We start from the raw sequence: 23,266 nt of genomic DNA, 5'->3' as shown, positions 1-23,266 counted from the left end.
AATGATATACAGGAATTTTTCCAGCAGGGATAAGGAGGTGATTATTCCATTGTATAAGGCGATGGTCAGGCCACACCTAGAGTACTGTATACAGGTCTGGAGGCCTCATTTCAAGAAGGATGTAGAGCTGCTGGAACGAGTACAGAGAAGGGCAACAAGATTAGTGAATGGAACAAAGGGGTGCTCTTACGAAGAAAGGCTTAAGTTTTGCAAATTACAGTGTCTGGAGACTAGGCACCAGCGAGGTGATCTGATAGAGGTGTATAAAGCCTTGAATGGTTTAAGCATGCTCAATGCTGATGGGATTCTTCCTCTAGCTCAGAAAAATCACCTGAGAGGGCATAAATTCAAATTGAGGAAAGACAGATGTAGGATAGACGTGCGGAAATTTGCCTTTAGCCAGTGGGTGGTTGGCTGGTGGAACAGACTTCCATCCCTTGTGGTGGAGGTTGATAGCCTAAATAAGTTTAAGGCTCAGCTGGACAGGTATTTTGAACGAACAGAGGGGTGAAGTGGAAGTGGGTTTTTTTTTTTTTTTTTTTCGCTGATGCTGCATAAGCTTGCTTTCTTGCATCAAATGCCTCTACTAATGCTAAAAATGCTAATGCTAAATGCTAACAAATGTTCAAGATGATATTCCAACTTTCCAAGTTGGAATATTAGATGAGGTGGACCAACTTTGGCAATCTCTTTTGACACTTCACTATTATGGTTTTTTACTTTACTGTAGATTTTTAAAATGTGCTGTGTAAACTACCATAGCAAATTTCCCGGACTAGATATTTTTTGTCATAATTGGACTGGAATTTTTGAGTTTAATGTTAAAAGAGGACTTAGTATTACTGTTTAGATTTACATTTAAATTTAAATTTTGTTTAATTGACTGTTTTTTGTTAAATGGGAAAGTTGTTTCCCATCATCAGTTTAGTTAACTAATGAATGTTCAACTGTGTAAAACAGCTAGTTTTACAAGTACAGTTGTGTCATGTCTTCTTGCATTACAAATCACTGTATTTGTTTTTCTTTTTCTTCAAATAAAATTGGTTTACATTTGTTTCAGAAGAACATCAATGACTAAATCAAAGATGGGAAATAAGTCAGTGGGAAGAACAACTTTCCCACTATGAAAAAAAAAAAAAAAATTGATTAGGCATATTTAAATTTAGAAACTGTAAAATCTAAACAGTAATACTCAGCCCAATTTTAATATAAAATTCAGAGACAAAAAAGTCCAGATGACAAGGTCCAAACAAAAAAAGATCCAGATATCAAAACAGCCTAAACTTAAAAATAAGTGAGATGGACCCGGTGCTGTTTAATTGAAACATCCATTGTATATGCATGTGTGTATATACAATATATAAAATTATATAGTACACCGACACAATTTATAGAAAATGTCGACGTATACACTACTTGAAATATAAAATCATTTAGTTTTATAGCATACCTTATCACAGCAACAAAATGTATCACAGTGGCCAAAGGTCATGTCACAGGTACAAGGAGCAATATCCACATAAGCTGCATCATCATAACTACGTTCTTTATTAATAATATCTGTAAAAATTATTAACATGTAAAGGTATACCAAAAGATAAAGGAATATGTTTTGTATACGCAGTTTAGTAAAATTTAGTTAATTATCATTCAACTGTAATACCGTATTCCAATTACTCTCTTCAAATCAGAAAAATAATATTATGGAATACTTTAAAAGAAAACTTGAGACATCAATTTGCCTTCTGTTTTTTTTACAACTGAATAAACCAGCTCTCTCTCTTCTCAAATAGTTCTGAAGTTCTCCCAAGGTCCTATACATTCACCCACTCTTTTCTTCCTGTATATTAATGACCTTGCATTCACTTGAAATCATATTCATAATTGTGCTGATGACAGCAGACTACACTCTACCTTCCTCTCCAACAAACAACTTCAAATTCTAGAATATCCACCACCAATGGAGTAGAGAAAATTTAGTTAATTTCAATTTTTCCAAACCCAAACTTGTCTTACTTCTCACAAGAAACATCTCATCTCTCATCTTTAAGAACCTAAAATTTCTAGATTTTAAGCTTCTGTTGTATGTCTATTCATCAATAAATATTTCTACTGGCACTGCTCTTCTGAATCAATGCCTATAGTTCCAACTTTTTCTTCCAAACTAGTCCCAGTGATCTTCAGGAGCCCATAAAAGCAGATAAGGGACTGCTTGGTGTCTGGAGCATTCAGTATATATGGTGTGAAATCTTGTTGTCTTGAACCCATTACTGATTGATGTCATTCATAGTCTTATCCATACTATGAAATCAGAATCTGTCAATTTAAAAGTCAACAGAAGGCAGCTCTGCAGTACCCACCCTAATATAGATAAAAGTAAATGCCATTCCCCAGAATATTTTCTGATAGACTCACAGAGGAATGCTCTCCCCATTAAATTGCTAAACAGTGTGCAACTACCCACAGAACTCCAGGTGAATAACTACAGCATGAGTCAAATGTCTGAAATCGATGATACATGTAGGGATTTTTTTTTTTTTTAATGGGAAAATACTGAACATTTATTTTTTTATTTTTATTTTTAGTGACATGGCATTGACAAATGATGAACAAGTGAAACTGATTCTTCTGTGTGGGCATGAGGGTGTCGTGCAGAGACAGGTAATGGATGAATTCAATACAGCAAATCCCAAAAGTGTACCAATAACACAAAAGGCAGTTTTCAAAACTTGCAATAATTCAAAGAAACAGGTTCCGTGGTCAACAAGCCCACACTGGTAGACATTGGTCAGTGACAAACAATGAAAAAACAACAGATATCATTGCTAAAATTACCTAAGCCCTGAGAAATCCATAAGGCAGCAGAAGCCAGTGTTCCTCAAAGCTGCATATGTCACATTCAGAAAAGGAACAATGAATGTGCAACCATATTGTAAGAAAATTTTGCACAAGCTGACTGAAATGACCCTGGTAGGAGGGTTAAGTTTGTAACTGGTCCTGTAACATGGCTAATGAGAATCCCATCTTCCCAGAATATATGCTCTTTAGTAATAAGACAATGTTTCATCCTCAATGGCCCTGCAATAAACAGTCATATCAGTGGTAGGCTACCCCCAATCCAATGTGGATTGGGGGTAGCCTACTGATAGTGGGATGTGAGAGCAAGGCCTGCCCTTGTATCTCACTAATAGGGTGATACTTTTTCAAATTGACTGTTGATAGTTGGGCATAATTCACCATGATGGGAGACAGAAATTGCAATGTTGAAGTTCAATCCCAGGCCAGGTGGTTCCATCGAGATAATGCATCAACCCACTTTTCCCTATGCATTTGCTCAATGAGTATTTTCCTAATTGGACTGGTTGAAGAGGAACCACTGAATGGCCTTGGCTAAGTCCTTGCATCTGATCCGAAGTACACAACAATACACTATGGATTGTTGCAGAATCGTCACCCCATCATACTACAGAAAATCTGCCAGGAGTGGTTTACCCATATGGATTATTTTTTTTGTGGTGCAAGAAGGTCATCATATCAAGCATCTTTAAATTACATACCCATATCACTAATTCCAAACAAGACTTTGATTATAAGCAATATAAAATTGGAGGAACAGGGACTATAGGTCAATAATGTAAATCAAAATAACTTAGATGTGACTTACAAAATTTTTAGAACTGCCTACTATCTCAAAAACACATACACTGATGTTCAAAGAAAGTGCATCACCTAGGAATTTCACATTTCTAACCTTTTTTGCAATGGTATGTTACATTAATGACTAGCATCACAAATATAAATATAAACAAAAGATATTTATTAATAGTTAAGCAAAACTAAGTAATATTTGACAGGTGCTCTCAAAATATTCCAAAATGATCATTTGCAACCTTTATACAACAGTTTCAGTAAACACAACAATTATGACCGAAATGTTATCAGAAGCCCTCAATTTGCTTCAGTTTATCATTTTAAATGGAAAACAAAACGAAAAGTTCACCGGGTACAAACTAATATTTAGTTGAACTGCCTCTGCCCCTGATGACAGCAGCACACTAGCGAGGTATTGACAAGATCAATTTCTGAAGATAATCAATTGATAGTTCATAGTTCCAAACACGAATTATGGCTGAAGTTCACGAAGGGTCTTTAGTTTCTTTCTGGCAACTGCAGATTCCACACGATGCCAACAGTTCTCTATAAGATTCAGGTCCAGGCTGTTTCCTGGCCAGCTAAAAGTTTTAATGGACCATTCTTCCAACCATTTTTATACCTGTAACAAATATAAACACATTACTGTTGAACCTCTAATGCAGAAATGAAGCTAAAGTAACTACAGAAGTGCCTACTTACACTTTTCGCCTGATGACAAGGAGCAGAGTCATCCTGAAAGATGCAGTTATTTGGCAGGTTGAAATGGTCTCTAATGGTTGGCAGCAATTTACCTTCCAATATAGCCAAGTAACCATTGGCATTTACGGAACCTTTTATAAACTGCAGGTGATACAAAATGCACCCCCATATCATTTAGCTGGTAGGGAATATCACTGTAGACACTATACAGTCTGGATGGTATTCTTCACCACATCTACGGTGAATCATTTGTCTCCCATCAGAGTCATGCAAGTTGAATTTCTTCTCATCCAAGAAAATAACTGACTCCCACTGCTCGGTGGTCCATTTGACATGCTCCTTACACCAAATTAATCGGGCCTCTTTCATTTTTTGTGTGAGGAGGGGCTTCTTCTTAGGACAACGGGCTACAAGTCCATTTTTGAAGAGGCATCTTCTGACTGTTACTGCACTTGCTACCACTCCTGTATGTTCTTCCCATTCTCTTTTCAGCTCAGACGAAAAAGCTTTACGGTTTTCAAGGCATAAGCGCTTCAAAATGCAATCCTGTTTTGGTGTAGAGACTCACATTTGCATCCGGTTCCTTTTTTCCTATCAGCAGAACCAGTATTCTTGAGTTTGGAAAGAAATCTACTCACTGTCAACTGATTGCAATACACTCTATAAGCAATATGATGGGAAGAACATCCTTCCTCACGTAAAACAACAATAGCATGCTTTCTTCGTAGTGTCAACTGCACGTAACTCGTCATCCTGACACAAGCAAGGAATGACTGCAACTCTTGCAGAGCATGCTTATATAGCTGGAAGTAACAGCTGATGCAATATTACATCATCACCTATGCATATCAATCTTATCTGATGCAATCTGTAAGAAATATTGCCATATACTTACGTTATTCAGACGACAATTACAATTTTATGGGGTGATGCACTTTCTTTGAACACCAGTGTATATGTAAATGAAATTTTGATCCCAGAATCCCCTTTCTAGGTTTTCATTACTTAATCAAGAAAATATTTACATGCTTAAATATGATACTTCACTTACCACCATATGCATGATTCAATTTGCAACTACAGGAGAATAACAGGTTAACCATGGAAAATTTAAAATAGCATGCCCCAAACTAGAGCAGCAAAGCAACCAGCACCAAGTGGCAGGAGTGCTGTGACTTGGGGGAGAACTAAGGGGTCAATTCTCCAATGCATCACAGCCTAAAAAAATGTGCAACTTGTGAAATGTTTGCAGAACTCTCTGGAACGGAACATGATATTTCCATGGGGGATGTCTTTGTGTGTGCGCGATGTAAGGAGTGTAACGAAATCAGGCGACAACTCAGCGTTGTTGCGGGCCTATATGAGAGTTTGAAGGACAGGGTGGATGCCCTTGAAAGATCTAAATTGAGGGCCCATCAAGCTCTCAGCTGCCCACATGAACGCCAGAGCTTGCACTTGGTCATCACTCAACACAGCGGCAACCCCCCAGGGCAGAATGCGCTGGTCCCACAGGAAATAGTAGTTGTTGGTGACTCTACTGTCAGGGAAACGGGTAACATGCTTTGTAAAAAGGATAGGTGGAACAGGACCAAGGTATGTCTGCCAGGGGAAAAGGTTGATGACATTGTAGAGCAGATATCATCTTTTAAGGGCACAAAAGGTGATATAGTTATACACGTTGGCACTAATAATATTAAGAGTAGGAGACCGGCAGAATTACTTAACAAGTACAGATCACTATTGAACAAAAGCCGAGAATTAGGGTTGAATTTGAAAGTGTCTGCAATTCTGCCCAGACACGATTGGAGGGAGTATATGATGAGAGCCTTGTCGATCAATTTGGCCCTGGAAAGATTGTGCAAGGCTCAAGGGATAGAATTTTTTTCAGCCTGGTCTGTACTTGTTAACAGGAGAGACTGCTTCTACAGGGAGGGGATACACTGAAATAGAAAGGGTGCAAGAATATTTGCTGATGCTATCAAAGCAGTGTTAGGTGGGTCGGAAAACTGATAGCTTGGGGGGATACAAGGACTAATAGTTTAACAGTAGCCGTAGGCAGAGGTGAAGGTGATTCTTGCACAACTTCTATTAGAATAAGTAGCGACCTGGAGCGAGGGGTGTTGGGGGTTTCAGAGATGGATGGCAGTCATCCTGAAATAGGTGGGTATATGGGATGTGTTAGGGTAACTAGGAATAGGAGCATGTATGCTTGCATGTATACCAATGCTAGACATATAGTAAATAAATTTGATGAATTTGAAGTGTTGGTCAAGACATCAAAGGCGGATATTGTTGGGATAGCAGAAACGTGGTGTCACACAGATATAAGGAATGCAGAACTGGAATTTGGGGAGTACAATGTGTACAGAAAGAATAGACAGAATAGAAAGGGAGGAGGTATTATGCTTTTAATTAAGAAAAACATAAAATCAAAAGAAGTGCACCCAGTTGATATGGATGAACAGTGCACTGTTGAGTCAGTTTGGTGTGACATAAGCACTGCAAAAGCATAAGCTCATACACATGCTTTCTTGCATCATATGCCACTACTACTATTACATATCAGTCATAAAATTATTTAGTGTTACTCCTAAAATGTAATATTAACATTTAAATTTGAAATATTAATAAAAATTCCAACTCACAAAACATATTTCTCTTTATCTCCAAATTCTTACCTTGTGAGTTATTTAACAACAATGGAGCAAACAGTTGAGCCACAAGTAGAAATGACGCATGATAAAAGTTTTCAGTCTTGTTGCTTTTAGAATCCATCCAATGACAGCAGGTTGCTAATACCAGTTCCAAAATATCACTAGATGATAAACTTCTCTGAAGCCTCACTTCTGCATAGCTGTCATCCTTCTAATAAAGAATTCATTATCATCATAATACATATTAAATATATATTAAAAATATATTAAACATGTTATGTTTAATATATATTTTAAACACATATTAATAAATAAACAAATATGGACTGAAATTTTAAAAAAATGGAATGTTTAAGCCAGCTAACTGCATTTTATCAAGGGCTGAATGCAGATATATAGTTATTAAGACTGCTCAGTTTCAAAAATACCCCTCCAGCAAAAAGGCACGCATTTCCTAATCTGGGATCACCCCATATTATAAGCTCTATAATGACCCTAATCAAAGAAAGGGCAGAGAAATCATTCCCAACTCTAAAATGCAATTTGTTAGTTTGAACAATAAGGATTTTAGTGGAATGTAAAATTAAATAGGCAAAGTCACCTTCCTATGTGATGAAAATTTTAAATATAACTAAGTCCAAAATCACTTTTTGCCAATACAAAGAATTCTAAATTTCTCAAAAACCTAATTGATAGAAACACCCAGGTCCTTTTTTTAATCAGCATCAACACACACACACAGAGTACCTTTCACCACGCAAGGTGTAGCTAAAATAAAATGAGAATCATTGCTTACCAATGCCTTACTACTGTGTACACCAACAACATTCATATCATGCTGTAGCTTGCGTTTTCCTGTACAGATTAATTTTTGTTTCATTGCAATCAATTATGTTTTGATTTAACTGTGCTCTTTAAGTGAATCAGTGTTTTAATTCTTGGCAAAAAAAAGAGTGATTGTAATTTAGAGCAAAGAACTGTTAGCATTAGCAGAGGCATATAATGCAAGAAAGCAAGCTTATATGGCATCAGCCAAAAAAAGTTTATACAACATCAGCCTATTATTAAATGTTTAGTGAAACTCAGTAAAAATGGTACAGAAATGTATCGTCAGTACAATCCACAAACCAAGTGTCAAAACATTCAGTGGAAAACTCCCTCTTCTCCTCATTCAAAGAAAGCAAGAATGTCTTGATCGAATATCAAGTTCATGCTTGTCATTTTCTTTAATTGTTATGGTGTTGTTCATCATGAATTTGTTCCACCAAATCAGACTGCTAATGCTAATCAAACACTCTACATTGAGATTTTATGAAGACTTCATGAAAACATTTGAAAGAGACAACCCAATTTATGGCCAGACAAATGGTTTTTGCATCATGACAATAAACCATGTCATTCCTCTGTCACAGCAAAAGAGTTTTTAATGAAAAACAAGTCTTAACATTGGAGCAGCTGCCTGATTCACCAGATTTGGCACCATGTGACTTTTTCCTGTTCTCAAAAATTAAAATTCACTTTAAAGAATGTGATTTGAGGACTTAGCAGACATCCAGAAGAATACAATAGAGAAATTCTGATTCTGGACATTGTGAATGGAATCTGCATAGGTGTGACTGGAGAGTACTTTGGTCCTTGAGGTTGTCACAGACATTCTCTCAGATATGCCAGACAAGCTGTACTTGCTACCTGGGAGCCTATATCTTAATGCTATAATGTTAATAGTCCTGTAATTTTTCCCTACATTCTTTAAATTTTAACTACTCATTCTTGATGTTAACTGGCTTTATTATGAACATTTTCCTCCTGTATAACCTTCTAGTCTTGGTCATACAAGACAGTTCGTAATTTTCTGAAAACAAACAATGGACTGACATTTATTTTATTTTATAAAATAATAAAATAAAAATTAATAAACAATGATATCTTCAATTAAATTTAAGAAACACCTGAACCACAAAATACAGCAAATTGATTAATGCTGTTAATAGGGTTATTTAAATAACATGTTAATAGGGTTATGTATATCTTGGAAGCAACATACAAGAGGATGGAAAAAGTTATTTAGAAATAAAAAGAAGAATTGCAATAGCGAAAGAAGTGCTTAGGAAAAATAAATCATTTATTGCAAGCAAGATAAACAGGAAGAAAAGAGGAAGAGATTCGTGAAAACCTATATATGGAGTACATTGCTGTATAGATGTGAAACATGGTCAATAACAGCAATAGACTGGAGGAGAATTGAAGCATTTGAGATGTTTTGCTGGAGAACATTGATGAGTATCGACTGGAGAGACAAAAAGACAAATGACGAGGTCCTCAGAGTAGCTGAGGAACAAAGAACAATCAAGAAAACTATAATAAAAAGGAAGATGTAGTTCCTAGGACATTTCTGGAGACACAATGATTGGATAGTAAACATACTAGAAGGACAGCTTGAAGGGAAAAGAAGCAGAGGACGACCAAGAATCACACCACTTGATGACGTGCTCCAACTCTCAAGAATGAACTACAGTGAAACAAAAAGCCCAAATTCAGGATGAGTGGAGAAAAAGATCTCTATTGCAACAGGGCTTGGCCCTTAGAATGATGATGATGATGATAATGAATAGAGTTATATAGGTAAGGCAAGGTTCTATTCAGCTCCTATGAACCTAGCTACCCCTATATCAAAACAAAACGCAAATAAATAAATAACATAAATAAATAAAATAAAATAAACATAAAAATTAGATTTAGAAAAGAAAAGAGGACCAAAGCAACACTCGCCTTAAGAAGATGGAATTCATAGCTCTTTGCCTAAAAAGAAAGCCACTCCCACATTCTACAGAAGCACTACTAAAATAACACAAAAATACCACAAAGAGAAACAGAGCTCACAAGCACTACCCTTTCAAGGGATACCAACTAGTGAACTCCAACAAGGTATCATATTTCAATCACCGATCACTATCCCAGCCAATATCGGTGGTGTCCCAATACACCCTGAACATTACCAGAAATAACAAACTAAACATAAAATATGCTATGACCACCACCTTCTATAAAATAAATATTCCTTTTTTCTTGTTTATTAATTAATTGAAAATTCTTTATTTATTCTACAGAGGGTGGTGATCACAGCATATTTTATGTTTAGTTAGTTTGTTATTTCTCTTAATGTCTGGAACATATCAGTACATCCACTGCTTTTTGGATGGGATAGCAATCAGTGATTGAAATATGGCCCCTTTTTAAAGTTTGCAAGTGTTAGTGTCCCTTGAAAAGAGTGCTTGTGGGCTCTTTATTTCTTTTTGTGCTATTTTTGTGTTATTATTTTAGTAGCAGCTATTCATTTGGGGTGTGGATGTGTGTCTCTTTGGGTAAGGAGTCATGTATTCACTCCTCTGAGAATGAGCATTGCTTTGATCCATCTCTTTTCTTTTCTACTCTTAATCTTAATTTATGTTTATTATGTTTATTCATTTTTGTTTTGATATAAGGGTGGTTAGATTCATAGGAGCAGAATAGCATGTTGCCTTACCTGTAACCCTATTAACAGAATTAATTAATTTGCTGTATTTATTTCATAGTTGAAGTATTGCCTCAATTTAATTTAATTTAAAATGATATAACCACATTTTAATTCCCCAATAATAAACTGTTACTTAATATTTAACTTTCAGAACAGTTAGATGATTTGAGACATTTGGTAAAATTATCTGCTCCTGTTAATACTATGCAGATTCTTGAAATTAATAATATGATATATTTCATTATATGTTCATTACTCTATTGTAATTCTGTTTGGTGTATATGAGAAACCCACAAAAAATGCTTGAAACAATGCAAACAATCTAATTTTGCAAAAAAGAAGTAGAATTGATTGCATATTATGTTCAAAAAAATCATTACTCACATTTTTCAACACATGCTTTAAACAAATTAATACATAAATAAATATCTTACACTCTCATAACAGATTACCAGTCTGTATTCTTAAAGCTATTATCTGAAAATACTGAAATCATACCCAATTTAAATTTAAACTGCTTAAATTGGAGAAGACCAGCATCAATTTCAGATTTCTGAAATATTTTCAAACGTAAAGAACACACAAGTATCCTGTCCACCTTCCTACTGAGTGCCCAGGATTATTTTTTCTGCATTGTTAAATGTTATTTAACATATTTAAAACACTTTCATTTCCCTAATTATGCATAAAATAAAAGTTTATCATAACTTTGGGAATAGACTACCTACAATGCAGATACCATTTTTGTCGTTGAGTTTCACACTCATGAGTGCTTTGACGTTTTATTTTTTTCTCCGCTTCCTTTTTTCCTCCTTTGCCATTATTTAATTAGGTTTTAGTGATATTTATTTATAGGATAATTCATCTTTCTAAGAAATTTATTTATACCTTTTGGTGAGTTATATTTAAGTTTTGGTTTCTGCAATAACAATGGAGTTTTTTTTAGTTAAAGTTTAAAACAAAGAAATCAGATCAAATTAGGTAAGCCAATATGTGTTTATCTCTATTTTGATAATGTCTTTTTTAACACTTTAATGATTTTATACTAAAATGCACTTTGGAAGAAGCACTCCCTAAAATATATTAAAACTCATCCAGAAAGCTCATGCAACCAACACATTTTAAAAACCATATATAGTAAAAAAAAACATAGCTGCACTGCCAATATGTAGCAGAGAGACTGAATTAAATAATTAAGTACCACAAAAATGCATTAAACAAAATCAGTAATATTTAACAAAGCAACAATTTATATTAAAAAATAGCTTGAAAAAAGATTTTAGAAAATTGGAAAATACTGTTTTTTTACTGTTTACATTACAAACATCAGAAGTGTCCACCAGGGATACTGAAATTTTCTTTCTTAAACCCAGCTGCAGTCATTTAAATACAGTAAACTCCCGCTATTCAAGGGGGTTACTTTCCAAGAAATGCCATGAATACCGAAAATGTGAATACTGAGTTATTGCTCCCATAGTAATAAAAGGGTTCCATTCCAAAGTATGAAATATATAAGAAAAACTAGTCTAAAATATTGTCTATGTATGTATTATATGTACCTACATAATATGACAATGTACATAGACAAACATAGACAGTACATAGTGAAATACAAGCATAAGGCATCGAAATGAAAATAAGAAACAATTTAATATTAAATGTAATATTTATTAGAAATTTCAAACAAATCTTTCAAACCAGCCTTTGCTAGCTAAAAAACTTATCGCGCCAGTGCTATAACCAATTTCGCTAGTGTTGATAAAGGTGTTTTGCCTTTTCACGAATGATGAGTGAACTTAACGGAATTTTATTTTGAGTTCGGTCTTCAATCCACAGATTTAAAGCTCACTGATTTTATAATGTTTTGCCACTGACGAGACACTTTCACCATTAGAAATTTTGTCTAATAACTCAGTTTTACTCGCTACTGTCTTTACTTTCTTTGATCTTTTCACAATTCCCTTGTTATTCGTAGCCATATTTTTGCAGGGGTTAGAAAAGAACTTGTCCACAATAGTCACTTTATTTTAACAGTTAACACACTTGAAAAAGTCTGTTTACACTAACATACTGCAAAACGGTAGATTTTTCACTTTTGTAAGCATATCAATTTATAAGCATATAAATTACAATCAAACGATGAAACCTTCCATGACAAGCGCATAACACATAACGAACAAGGATTAGTGGGAAACATCCACGCTCGCGATTTTGTCACCCCTCTCTACCAAGTGCGGTTTGACCGGGCACGATGATTTTAGCCACGCCCATGTATTTTATGCCGGAAAATGTTTACAGAGCTTTAAAATTCACATTTTTCTAGGTTTCATTTTATATTAAATCAACAACCATGAATAAGCAAAACTGCAAATACAGATACCTCAAATAGCGGGGGTTTACTGTATTAGTTACTTGAGTAAGTATGTTTATATTATCATGTAAGAGTAACTCATCCACCTATTATGGTATCCAAAAAAAAAAATCAGAAAGTTAGTGAAAAACATAGATGCCTTGTGTCAACTTTAAAAGCAGAAACTGGATATTTGTAGATACCTAAGAGAAAAAAAGGTGAAAATCGTAAATTACTTACAAAGGAGTATGATCTTGGCTCTGCAACACTTTATGACATAAAAGCACAATCAACAATAAGGTTCACTTTTATGAAGTGTGAGAAGTATTTTAAAATTTGGTCAAAGTAAATAAAATATGATGTATATATTGGTGTGAATAAGAAGTTTAACCCCATTACAGCATTTCACTGCATAGCGTCTATAAGAGAGTAATGCTCATCGACCAAGCACATTTATGCAACTGGTAACTACACCCTCCATAGCTGACAGATAACTGAACTTCTACTGTATATAAATACATAATACACAGGTGTGGAAGTCAAATTTTACATTCTGAAGAATTATACAATGTGCAAAATATATGGAATAACCATGTAAGAATGCCTCATACTAATTGAAGGACTGATGCAGCAGTTAGTGATATATAAATAAATTTTAAACTTGTTACTTCAAATAAGCTAAATCAAATATACAAGTTTCCACTCTGGAGGCTTTAAATAACTCAAAAATAATTACGCAAATGTTAAAAGTGCTCCAAAAATCATATAAACAAACTTTAATTTAGCAGTTGAAAAGAGTAACATTTAAGACTCTATGTAAGTTTGTTTATTAATAAGATAATTACTAATAACTTTAAGATAATTACTATTATCTTATTAATAATAATAATAACTTTAAAAATAATTTTAATTATTAATAATAACTTTAAGATAATTACTCTACAAAAGTTGCTTATTATCCTAAGTTAATAAAAACATTACCTAATAAGATGAAATAATTAATAACCTTCTTAGAGTTTTGAGTAGCATTCCTTTTATATCAACAAAAAATCTTAATTTTTGAACTTCGACCACTCTTAATTGAAATACTTCTTATAACCATTCACAGGAGGCAAAATATTAATAAAATATATCAAAAAATAACAAAACAATAAGAAACTTGTACTAGTTATGAATTTTATCTTAATAACTCACACTAACCATTTATTTCATAGTTTTGTTTTGTTTTGTTTTTATCACATAAATTAAAAGTTTGCTATAGCTAACCTTTTCGAATAATATCCTCCAGGACTCTTGATTATTTTCTGTCATAAGCATTTCTAATTCACCAGTGGTTATATTGGACTGACTCTCAATATTCACACTATCTGTACAATAGAGAATAAAATGAAAAGAAACACTTTCAAACGTCATTATTCATTATTTATCTTTATAGAGAAAAAAAAGGAACAGGGCAAGGAAAAGCCATTCTGTATTTGAAGCAGTTATTTGAAAGCATGCCCCCCTATCTCTCCAAACTAACAATATTATATAAACTCAAACCATTAAATCCCTCAACTTGATTGCACTCCTTCCAACCATGCAATCAAAGCTGGAAGGAGTGCAAGAGTTGAGAATGCTTTTGGTGCAACACTGTCATTCCAGCTCTGAAAAGGAAAATGAGCAACACTCAATAAGTAAAAAGCTTTATAAGTTAACACTTATACAGCTTAACCTTTTTATATGTAAAGCATATTCTTTTGTACTGCCTAAATATTCACACAGATAAAATACTTTGAAGGTAGCAAATGAAAATCCTTCAAAGTTTTCCCCTAATTAAAAAACAAACACATAGTATAATTCATTCAAGCATAAATTTCTGTGAGATGGTTTAATTCAAATTAAGTACCAAATTAAGAAATATTTAGAATGATCTGTGACAATTGGCGCTTAGCAATTAACATCTCTTATATTTGACAGAGTACATTCTTTTATACTTGAAATTTCTTAGAACCATCTCTGCATAGTGACAGTCATGTTAATCTTAGCTCTTCTTTTAAATGGCAATTTTGTTAGTAAAGTGATGATACAAATTAAAATAAATATATGGTTCTGATTCAGGAAGTGAAGGACTATTTCTAGCGATATTTTTTATGTTGAATTTGGTATTGTTCTGTTTGTTTGTTTGTTATTTGGTTTTTTAGGAGCATTAGCAACTAAGGCCATGTTGCTCTGGGATATGCGGTGGTCATTCTCTGACCTTTCCGCATCCTCCGTATTTGGTGGTGATGTGCTCGAACCCAGGTCTAATCAAGAAGCGTGTGCTACGCACTGCTGCTTCTTCCCACCTGGCTACGGAGATGCCTAGAAAGTTCTCCAACTGTTTTACAGGTAATGGCCACCTATGCTTTAGCATAAGGAGTCAATTGGATAGGATTGTTGCCTTATAATTTGAATTGGGATGACTCTTCCAAATGGGGATGTAGTGCCTCTTATAAGGGTTGTGCGGGTGATGACACTTATTGTGTTTATAGACTTCAAAGAAGTAGGAATGGTTGGATTTTAATTCCTGAATGGATTTCAGTTACCTTATATAGAAGCTTGGAAGCCACATTAGCACTTTAAATAGTACCTGCTAGCTAGGAGAGAGTGATGCTGATGCCACCTTGGGTGTTGTTTTAAAGTGAAAATGAATATTTATAATAATAATTCACATTGAAATATATCAGTAAGATTTGGGTTACAACCTAATATTTCACAACCAATATTTCTAATAGTTACAGATACTGCAGCTGTTACTGGTCATTCAACCATGATGGGCAGGTTCATATGCTTCGTGACTTGAGATATGGCACTATCTATGAGCTGTGGGCTATTCTGGATCTTGAAATAGTGCCTTTCTGATTCTAAGGATATAGACATATCTATTTAGCACTTTTGAGGCATATGATTCTAACTGGCAGCATAACATTATGGTACAGTAAATGAAATATTTATGAAAAAAAAGAGAGAACTTTTAGCACTGCCTGAATTTCACAGAGTTTGTTGTGACTTCCCATTACATAGCATGTTATGTTGTCTCTGTTTTCTTCTATATATGACAAACTAACACATACAGATAGTAGTAGTAGTAGTAGTAGTGGCACATGATGCAAGAAAGCAAGTGTAGGAGCTTATGCAGCATCAGCCAAAAAAAAAAAAAAAAAAAATCACACCATTCCCTCCAAATGCCTGTCCAGTTCCTCCTTAAATTTATTCAACCTATCAACTTCCACAACGACAGATGGAAGTTTGTTCCAGCAATTAACCACCCGCTGGCTAAAGGCAAATTTCCGCACATCTATTCTACATCTGTCCTTTCTTAATTTGAACTTATGTCCCCGTAGGTTGGTAATCTGAACAAGTGGAAGGATCCCATCAGATTTCAGCATGCTCAACCCATTCAAGGCCTTATACACCTCAATCAGATCACCGCGCAGGTGCCTAGTCTCCAGCCACTGCAATTTGCAGAACTTAAGCCTCTCTTGGTAAGAGAATCCCTTCATTCCCCTCACCAATCGTGTTGCTCTTCTCTGTACACGCTCAAGCAAATCTACATCCTTCCTAAAATGAGGCCTCCAGACCTGTACGCAGTACTCAAGGCGTGGCCTGACCATTGCCTTATACAAAGGGACAATCACCTCCTTTTCCCTGCTAGCAAAATTCCTATATATCATTGACAAAACCCCATGACCCGCCCTAGCAGCCTGTCTGCACTGCTCAGAAAACTTCATATCTGACTGCACAATTACTCCCAGGTCTTTTTCATTTTCTACCACCTTAAGTGTAGTACCACACAGTTGGTACGTTTCTCTGGGGTTACTTCTACCCATATGCAGTACTTTGCATTTGTCAAGGTTGAACTTCAGTTGCCACTTCTTAGCCCATCTGCCCAAATTATCTAGATCCTGTTCAGTAGCACACTGCCATTACTGTCATTAACAACCCTGCCAACCTTTGTGTCATCTGCAAACTTCGACATTAAGCCTGATATACCTTCATCAATATCATTTATAAATACACAAAACAACAGTGGACCCAACACCGAACCCTGTGGGACTCCACTAATAACATTAGTCCACGAAGAGCAGCACCCATTGATTACCACCCTCTGTCTTCTCCCACTTAACCATCCTTTTATCCATTGTAGCAACTTACCCTTAATACCATTCTGCTCCAATTTGTACAGTAGTCTTTCATGCGCAACAGTGTCAAAAGCTTTCCTGAAATCCAAGTATATGATATCAAAATTATTTTTTGCATCCAGTTCCTTTGTGACCACATCATAAAAACCAATCAAATTTGTCAGACAAGACTTTCCCTTAACAAACCCATGCTGTGTTTGAATTATTGCTGCAGTCTTGTCTAGATGATCCTGCAATGCATCTTTAACCAGCGACTCCATTATTTTACCCGGAACAGAAGTTAAACTAACTGGTCTGTAATTACTCGTGTCACCCTTCGATCCACCTTTGTGAATTGGGGACACATTTGCACATCTCCAGTCCGTGGGAACCTCCCCTGAGTCCAAGGATGCTCTCATATTTATGGCTAAGGGTTTGCTTAGTTGCTTTGCCACCTCCTTTAAAATAACTGGATAGATCCCATCCACCCCAGGTGCCTTTCTTGTGTTTAACTTCAACAATTTCTCCTCCACTTTGCTCTCAGTTATTACAAAATCATTAAGCACACTGCTACAATTTGATAACCTTCTTCCATTTTCAAATTGTAATAATTCCTCACGTGTGAATGTAGATGCAAAATACTCATTCAGTTTGTTTGCTATATGAGCAGGATCATCAACAGTCGAACCATCGATGTCAAGTGGACCAATCATATTCATCCCCTTTGATACATTGAACTGTACAATTTTTCATAAATAATGGCAGCTAACAGAGCTCAAACTCTAAATAAAGAAATGGATCACATTGTTGAAATTAAAAGTAATGAGGATTTAGGACTGTCTCAACTTGATCAGATAGTCTCAAGTGGAGTTGAGAAAGAACTAAAGAACTGGTACGCAAATTTCAAAAAGGATAAACGTGATGTCTAGCAGGTATCGCAGACATGCTAATAATTTGTCTGGATAAGTGTGAGGACTACAGGCATGAAAATAGATTTAAGAAAAAAAAATGAGAGGAAGAAAAAGCTAAAATGGAAACTTTAGCCCAAGCACAAGGATGACAACTACATTAGAACCTTGGTGAAGGTGACTAAGACATCTCATTAGCTGGTTGCTGATGAAACACAGACATTGAGTAAGTACTGGAAGGATGTTGTGTCTGGTGTTGCATTGGAAAACAGCCTGCAATCTACATATAGTAGTAGTAATGGCAAATGAAAGAAAGTAAGCTTTTATAGCATCGGCCAAAAAAAAAAAAAAAAAAAAACCTACACAGTTCGCCTATCCATACCTTCCAAGAATTTGTCTAGTTCTTCCTTGAATTTATTCAACTCATCCACTTACACAAAACAACAGATGGAAGCCGGTTCCAACAATCAACCACCCACTGGCTGAAGGCAAACTTCCACTCATCTATACTACAACCATCCTTCCTTAACTTGAATTTATGCCCCCTCATGTGTAGTCTCAGAAAGTGAAAAAATGCCATTAACATTCAGCTTACTCAATCCATTCAAAGCTTTAAACACCTCAATCAGCTCCTCAGGTGCCTAGTCTCAAGACACTACAATTTGCAGAACTGAAGTCTTTCTTCATAAGAGCACCCTTTTGTTCCCTTCACAAGTCTGGTTGCCCTTCTTTGCACACATTCCAACAGATCTACATCCTTCCTAAAGTGAGGCCACAGATCTGTATACAGTACTCAAGATGCAGCTTAATCATGGCTTTATACAAAGGGATAATCACCTCCTTATTTCTGCTAGCAAAGTTTCTGTATATCATTGACAAGGCCCTATGAACTGTCCTGGTAGCACATCTGCAATGCTCAGAGAATTTCATGTCTGACTGCACTATTACCACCAGGTCTTTTTTCATTCTCCACTACCCTGAGTGTAGTACCACACAGTTGATAAGTTACTTGGGGTTACTGCTAATGACTGTACCTTGCTTACACATGTGCAGTACATTGCATTTGTCAATGTCAAACTTCAACTGCCATTTCTCTGCCCATTGACCCAATTTTCCTAGATCTTGTTGTGGTAGCTTAACCTGATGAGTGTTGTCAACCACCATGCCAACCTTTGTATTATCTGCAAACTTAGACATTAAGCCTGATACATCTTCATCAATATCATTTATATACAGTAGAGCATTGATAATCCGAACTAATTGGGACTGGGGGTAGTTCGTACTTCCGATTTGTTCGGATTTTCGAACTTATCAAAAATACTGTTATGAAGACTAAAAAAAATTGTTTAAGTTTAGAAATAAAAACACTAGGTAATAAAACAAATGGAACTTGTCGGCAACGATAACACATATCTATAGGCCTTTAATGAAAATAATTACATATTTTTTGCTGCACCATTTTTGAACTTAGTTTCTTTATTGCAAGATCTCTCATTCTTTTCAGCAACAGTAGTTGAGTTGGACAGCATTCAGTTTTGGTCATTTGGCGATTCATCATTCAGTTTTGTTTATTGATTTTCATGTATCATTTAATTTTGTTAACTGGTAAAGTAATAAAAGTGTAAACTGGTGCTTCATATCTTCATTTTTATAGCCTGTGAATAATATTTCTCCGATTGTCGCTTATTAGAATTGCCGTTTAATAGAATCAAAATTCAATTTGCAAACATAATCACATTAACCAGCACTTACTGTAATTATTTTATGGCACCAGCATTAAAAATAAATAAATAAATGCTGGCTCATTTGGATTAGGTGCTTTTTTATGTTCATCTTAAACAATTTCTTCTACACTTTCTTTTCAGTTATCACAAAGTCATTTAGCTCCTGAGTGACTTTGTGATAACAAAAGAGTTTGATAAACTTTGGGCATCCCCTCCCCTAAAGAATTTCCCATGTGTGACTGTGGATGCAAAATACCTGTTCAATTTTTCCACAACCTGAGCAGTCTCATCAACAGTTAACCCACAGAGATCAAGTGACCCAATATGATTCAACCCCTTCCTTCTACTGTTAATATAAGCATAGAAGTCTGCTGTTTTTCTTTGCCAGAGACTTCACATAATCTGCCTTAGCTTGCTGAAACTCCTTGTGACTTGATTATAGACTAATTTATATCTAACATAGGCTTCTGTATCACCTGATAATTTACCTGCATCCCATGTACTTTTCTTCTCTGCCAAATGTATCAATAGTTCATCTGACATATTTAGGTCTAAGCACTGAACAGTATTTCTTTGTTGGTATGAAAAGCCTAGTAGCTTCATTGATTACTTCCCTGAATACTTCCCATTTTGAATTTGCTGTTGGTAACATTGTCAGTTGGTCCCACTGCCCAGAATTTAAAAACTGTCTGAGACCAATGCAGTCACCTTTACAAAAGAAAAAGCCTTTCCCTTTATCCTTGACAGTGGTTATGTCTTTAATTAAATCAGTACACTGTGATTAATGCCATCCAGTGGAGGTTTTACCTGAAGATTCTTAATGCATGAAGAATCACTGCTGATAACCAGATCAAGAGTACTGCTTCCTCTGGTTGCCTCCCTAACATGCTGCATTACAAAACAGCCATCCAAGAAATCCACAAAAGTTTTGCTAGGGTGTGAGTGACCAACCCACAAATTACAGCCAACATCTGGAAAAATTAAAATCCCCCATTATGAGACATTCTGATTTGCTGGCCCACTCTATTTCCCTGTATAGCTGTTTGGCATACTCATCACAGTCATTAGTTTTGTTTTCCTTATATCAAACCAAACTGACTCAACATTGCACTTGTCACTCATGTCAACTGGATGCACTGCCTTAGTTTTAATATGCTTCTTAACTAAGAGCATAACCCCTCTACCTCTCCTGTCTGTCCTTCCAGTATACATTGTACTCTCCATATTCCAATTCATGGTGTCACTCAGACATTAATTATGTCTGAGTGACACCTTGTTTCTGCTATTCCTACAATGTCTGCATTTGACAGTACTTCAAATTCATCAAATTTATGTACAGTGCTCCTAGTATTAGTGTACATGCACACATTCTTACTCTTAATTACCCTAAAACAATCCATGTATTTATTTGTTCCATGATGACCTGCAGCAGGGCCTGAAGTCCTAGACACCTTGCTTTCCAGACTACTGCATATACCAGTAGTAGCAGTACAAGAATCACTTTTGCCTCTGCCTGCAGCTCTAGTTAAGCTATTAGTCTATGTGTTCAGGTGAATGAACCATACTCTGCAATAGTATTAACAAGGAATGATCAAAAAGGAGCAGACAGTGAAATTCTCACCAGGACTCCAGACTCACTGGTGGTCACATCAACTAGAGACATGAATCTTAGAGATAGAAACATGCCAAGCATGATGCAAATGAGATCATAAATTGCAGGAGGTGCAAGCAGTTCTTGATAGCATTATTAGTATTAGTAATGGCCGCATGGTGCAAGAAAGCCTATGGCTTATGCTGCACCAGCCAAAAGAAAAAAAAAAAAAAAAAAAACCCAAATAAAACAATGATAAAAAATAAATAAATAAAATAAATAAATAAATAATAATAATTAATAAAAGAAAAGGAAATTAAATCTATCATCCTATGCGCTTCCCTCACCCGAAGGTACTATCCAGATGACCTTTGAATTTCCCCAAACTGTCAGCCTCTACCACCCATGTAGGCAACCTATTCCAGTAATTTACAACTCGCTGGCTAAAATAAAATTTCCTGCAGTCCAATCTAAACATTTCCCCCCGTAACTTGAATTTATGTCCCCTAGTTCTAACATCATTTATAATCTTGAAAATTTCGTCCTCATTCATTTTACTGATGCCTCTCAGAGCCTTAAACACCTCAATCAAATCTCCTCTAAGGTGTCTAGTTTCCAAACTCTGCAACCCACATATTCGAAGTCTTTCTTCATAAGGACGCCCTTTTGCCGATCTCACCAGGCGAGTTACCTGTCTTTGCACCCTTTCAAGAAGCTCGATGCTTAAATTGTCTATCAGAAATATTGATATGGATCTTGCTCTTACTGAGCACGATCAACATGAAAAATGACAAATATTGAAGATTTAAGTAGAATTCAATGCCCTGATTCTGTGCAGGAGATTTGGCCTGTGGTTGAAAAAGTGAATGTGAAGTTAATGCCTGATTTCAAACTGGATGAGAGCGTTCAAGACTCAGAAGATGATCACAGTGTTACTAGTGGTGATAGTTGTGGCAGGCCATGCTTGTGCACGATAACTGAGATGACTAACATATAACTTTCTTTTCGATAAAGAGAATGGTATTAGTGGAGTGGTAATAAGTAAAATCCTATCACAGTGGGAGAATCTGGAAAGTGCTGCAATTGAGTTAGCAGTTCAAAATGAAAGCTTTAAAGAGAAAATTTTGAATTTCAATAGTATGATTAAAATGTACCAGATGCAAATAAGACTTACAGAATATATCTTCAATACACATTCATATAAGAATGACAAACTGGGAAGGGAAATGCTGTACAGTGATGTTGTTAGGAATTCTGATTCTGCAGGAGTGGTGTCTGATGAGAAAATCATTACAGTTTGAAAATGGAAGAAGATTATCAAATTGTAGCAGTGTGCTTAATGATTTTGTAATAACTGAGAGCAAAGTGGAGGAGAAATTGTTGAAGTTAAACATAAGAAAGGCACCTGGGGCGGATGGGATCTATCCAGTTATATTAAAGGAGGCGGCAAAGCAACTAAGCAAACCCTTAGCCATAATTATGAGAGCATCCTTGGATTCAGGGGAGGTTCCCACGGACTGGAGATGTGCAAATGTATCCCCAATTCACAAAGGAGGTTCGAAGGGTGACAAGAATAATTACAGACCAGTTAGTTTAACTTCTGTTCCGGGTAAAATAATGGAGTCACTGGTTAAAGATGCATTGCAGGATCATCTAGACAAGACTGCAGCAATAATTCAGACACAGCATGGGTTTGTTAAGGGAAAGTCTTGTCTGATAAATTTGATTGGTTATTATGATGTGGTCACAAAGGAACTGGATGCAAAAAATAATTTTGATATCATATACTTGGATTTCAGGAAAGCTTTTGACACTGTTGCGCATGGAAGACTACTGTACAAATTGGAGCAGAATGGTATTAAGGGTAAGTTGCTACAATGGATAAAAGGATGGTTAAGTGGGAGAAGACAGAGGGTGGTAATCAATGGGTGTTGCTCTTTGTGGACTAATGTTATTAGTGGAGTCCCACAGGGTTCGGTGTTGGGTCCACTGTTGTTTTGTATATTTATCAATGATATTGATGAAGGTAT

At 35.6% G+C, this 23,266-nt stretch overlaps 1 protein-coding gene across 1 annotated transcript in view; it reads right to left on the bottom strand.

Annotated features, from left to right (window-relative positions):
* LOC150088739 (tectonic-2-like) overlaps positions 1-23,266 on the bottom strand; it is a 351,050-nt gene that overhangs the window by 307,644 nt on the left and 20,140 nt on the right. The window contains exons 4-6 of the mRNA XM_090370296.1: positions 14,138-14,238; positions 7,032-7,218; positions 1,451-1,560 (exon numbers count right to left, since the gene is read on the bottom strand). Of these exons, the coding sequence (XP_090226422.1) occupies positions 1,451-1,560; positions 7,032-7,218; positions 14,138-14,238 (398 nt within the window). The remainder of the gene's footprint in view (positions 1-1,450; positions 1,561-7,031; positions 7,219-14,137; positions 14,239-23,266) is intronic.

Source organism: Mastigoproctus giganteus, chromosome 3 (assembly GCF_048544385.1).
Source record: "Mastigoproctus giganteus isolate SK-2022 chromosome 3, ASM4854438v1, whole genome shotgun sequence".
NCBI lineage: Eukaryota > Metazoa > Arthropoda > Arachnida > Uropygi > Thelyphonidae > Mastigoproctus > Mastigoproctus giganteus.
Note: the sequence above shows the minus strand (reverse complement) of the source record. Positions and strands in the feature narration are given on the sequence as shown.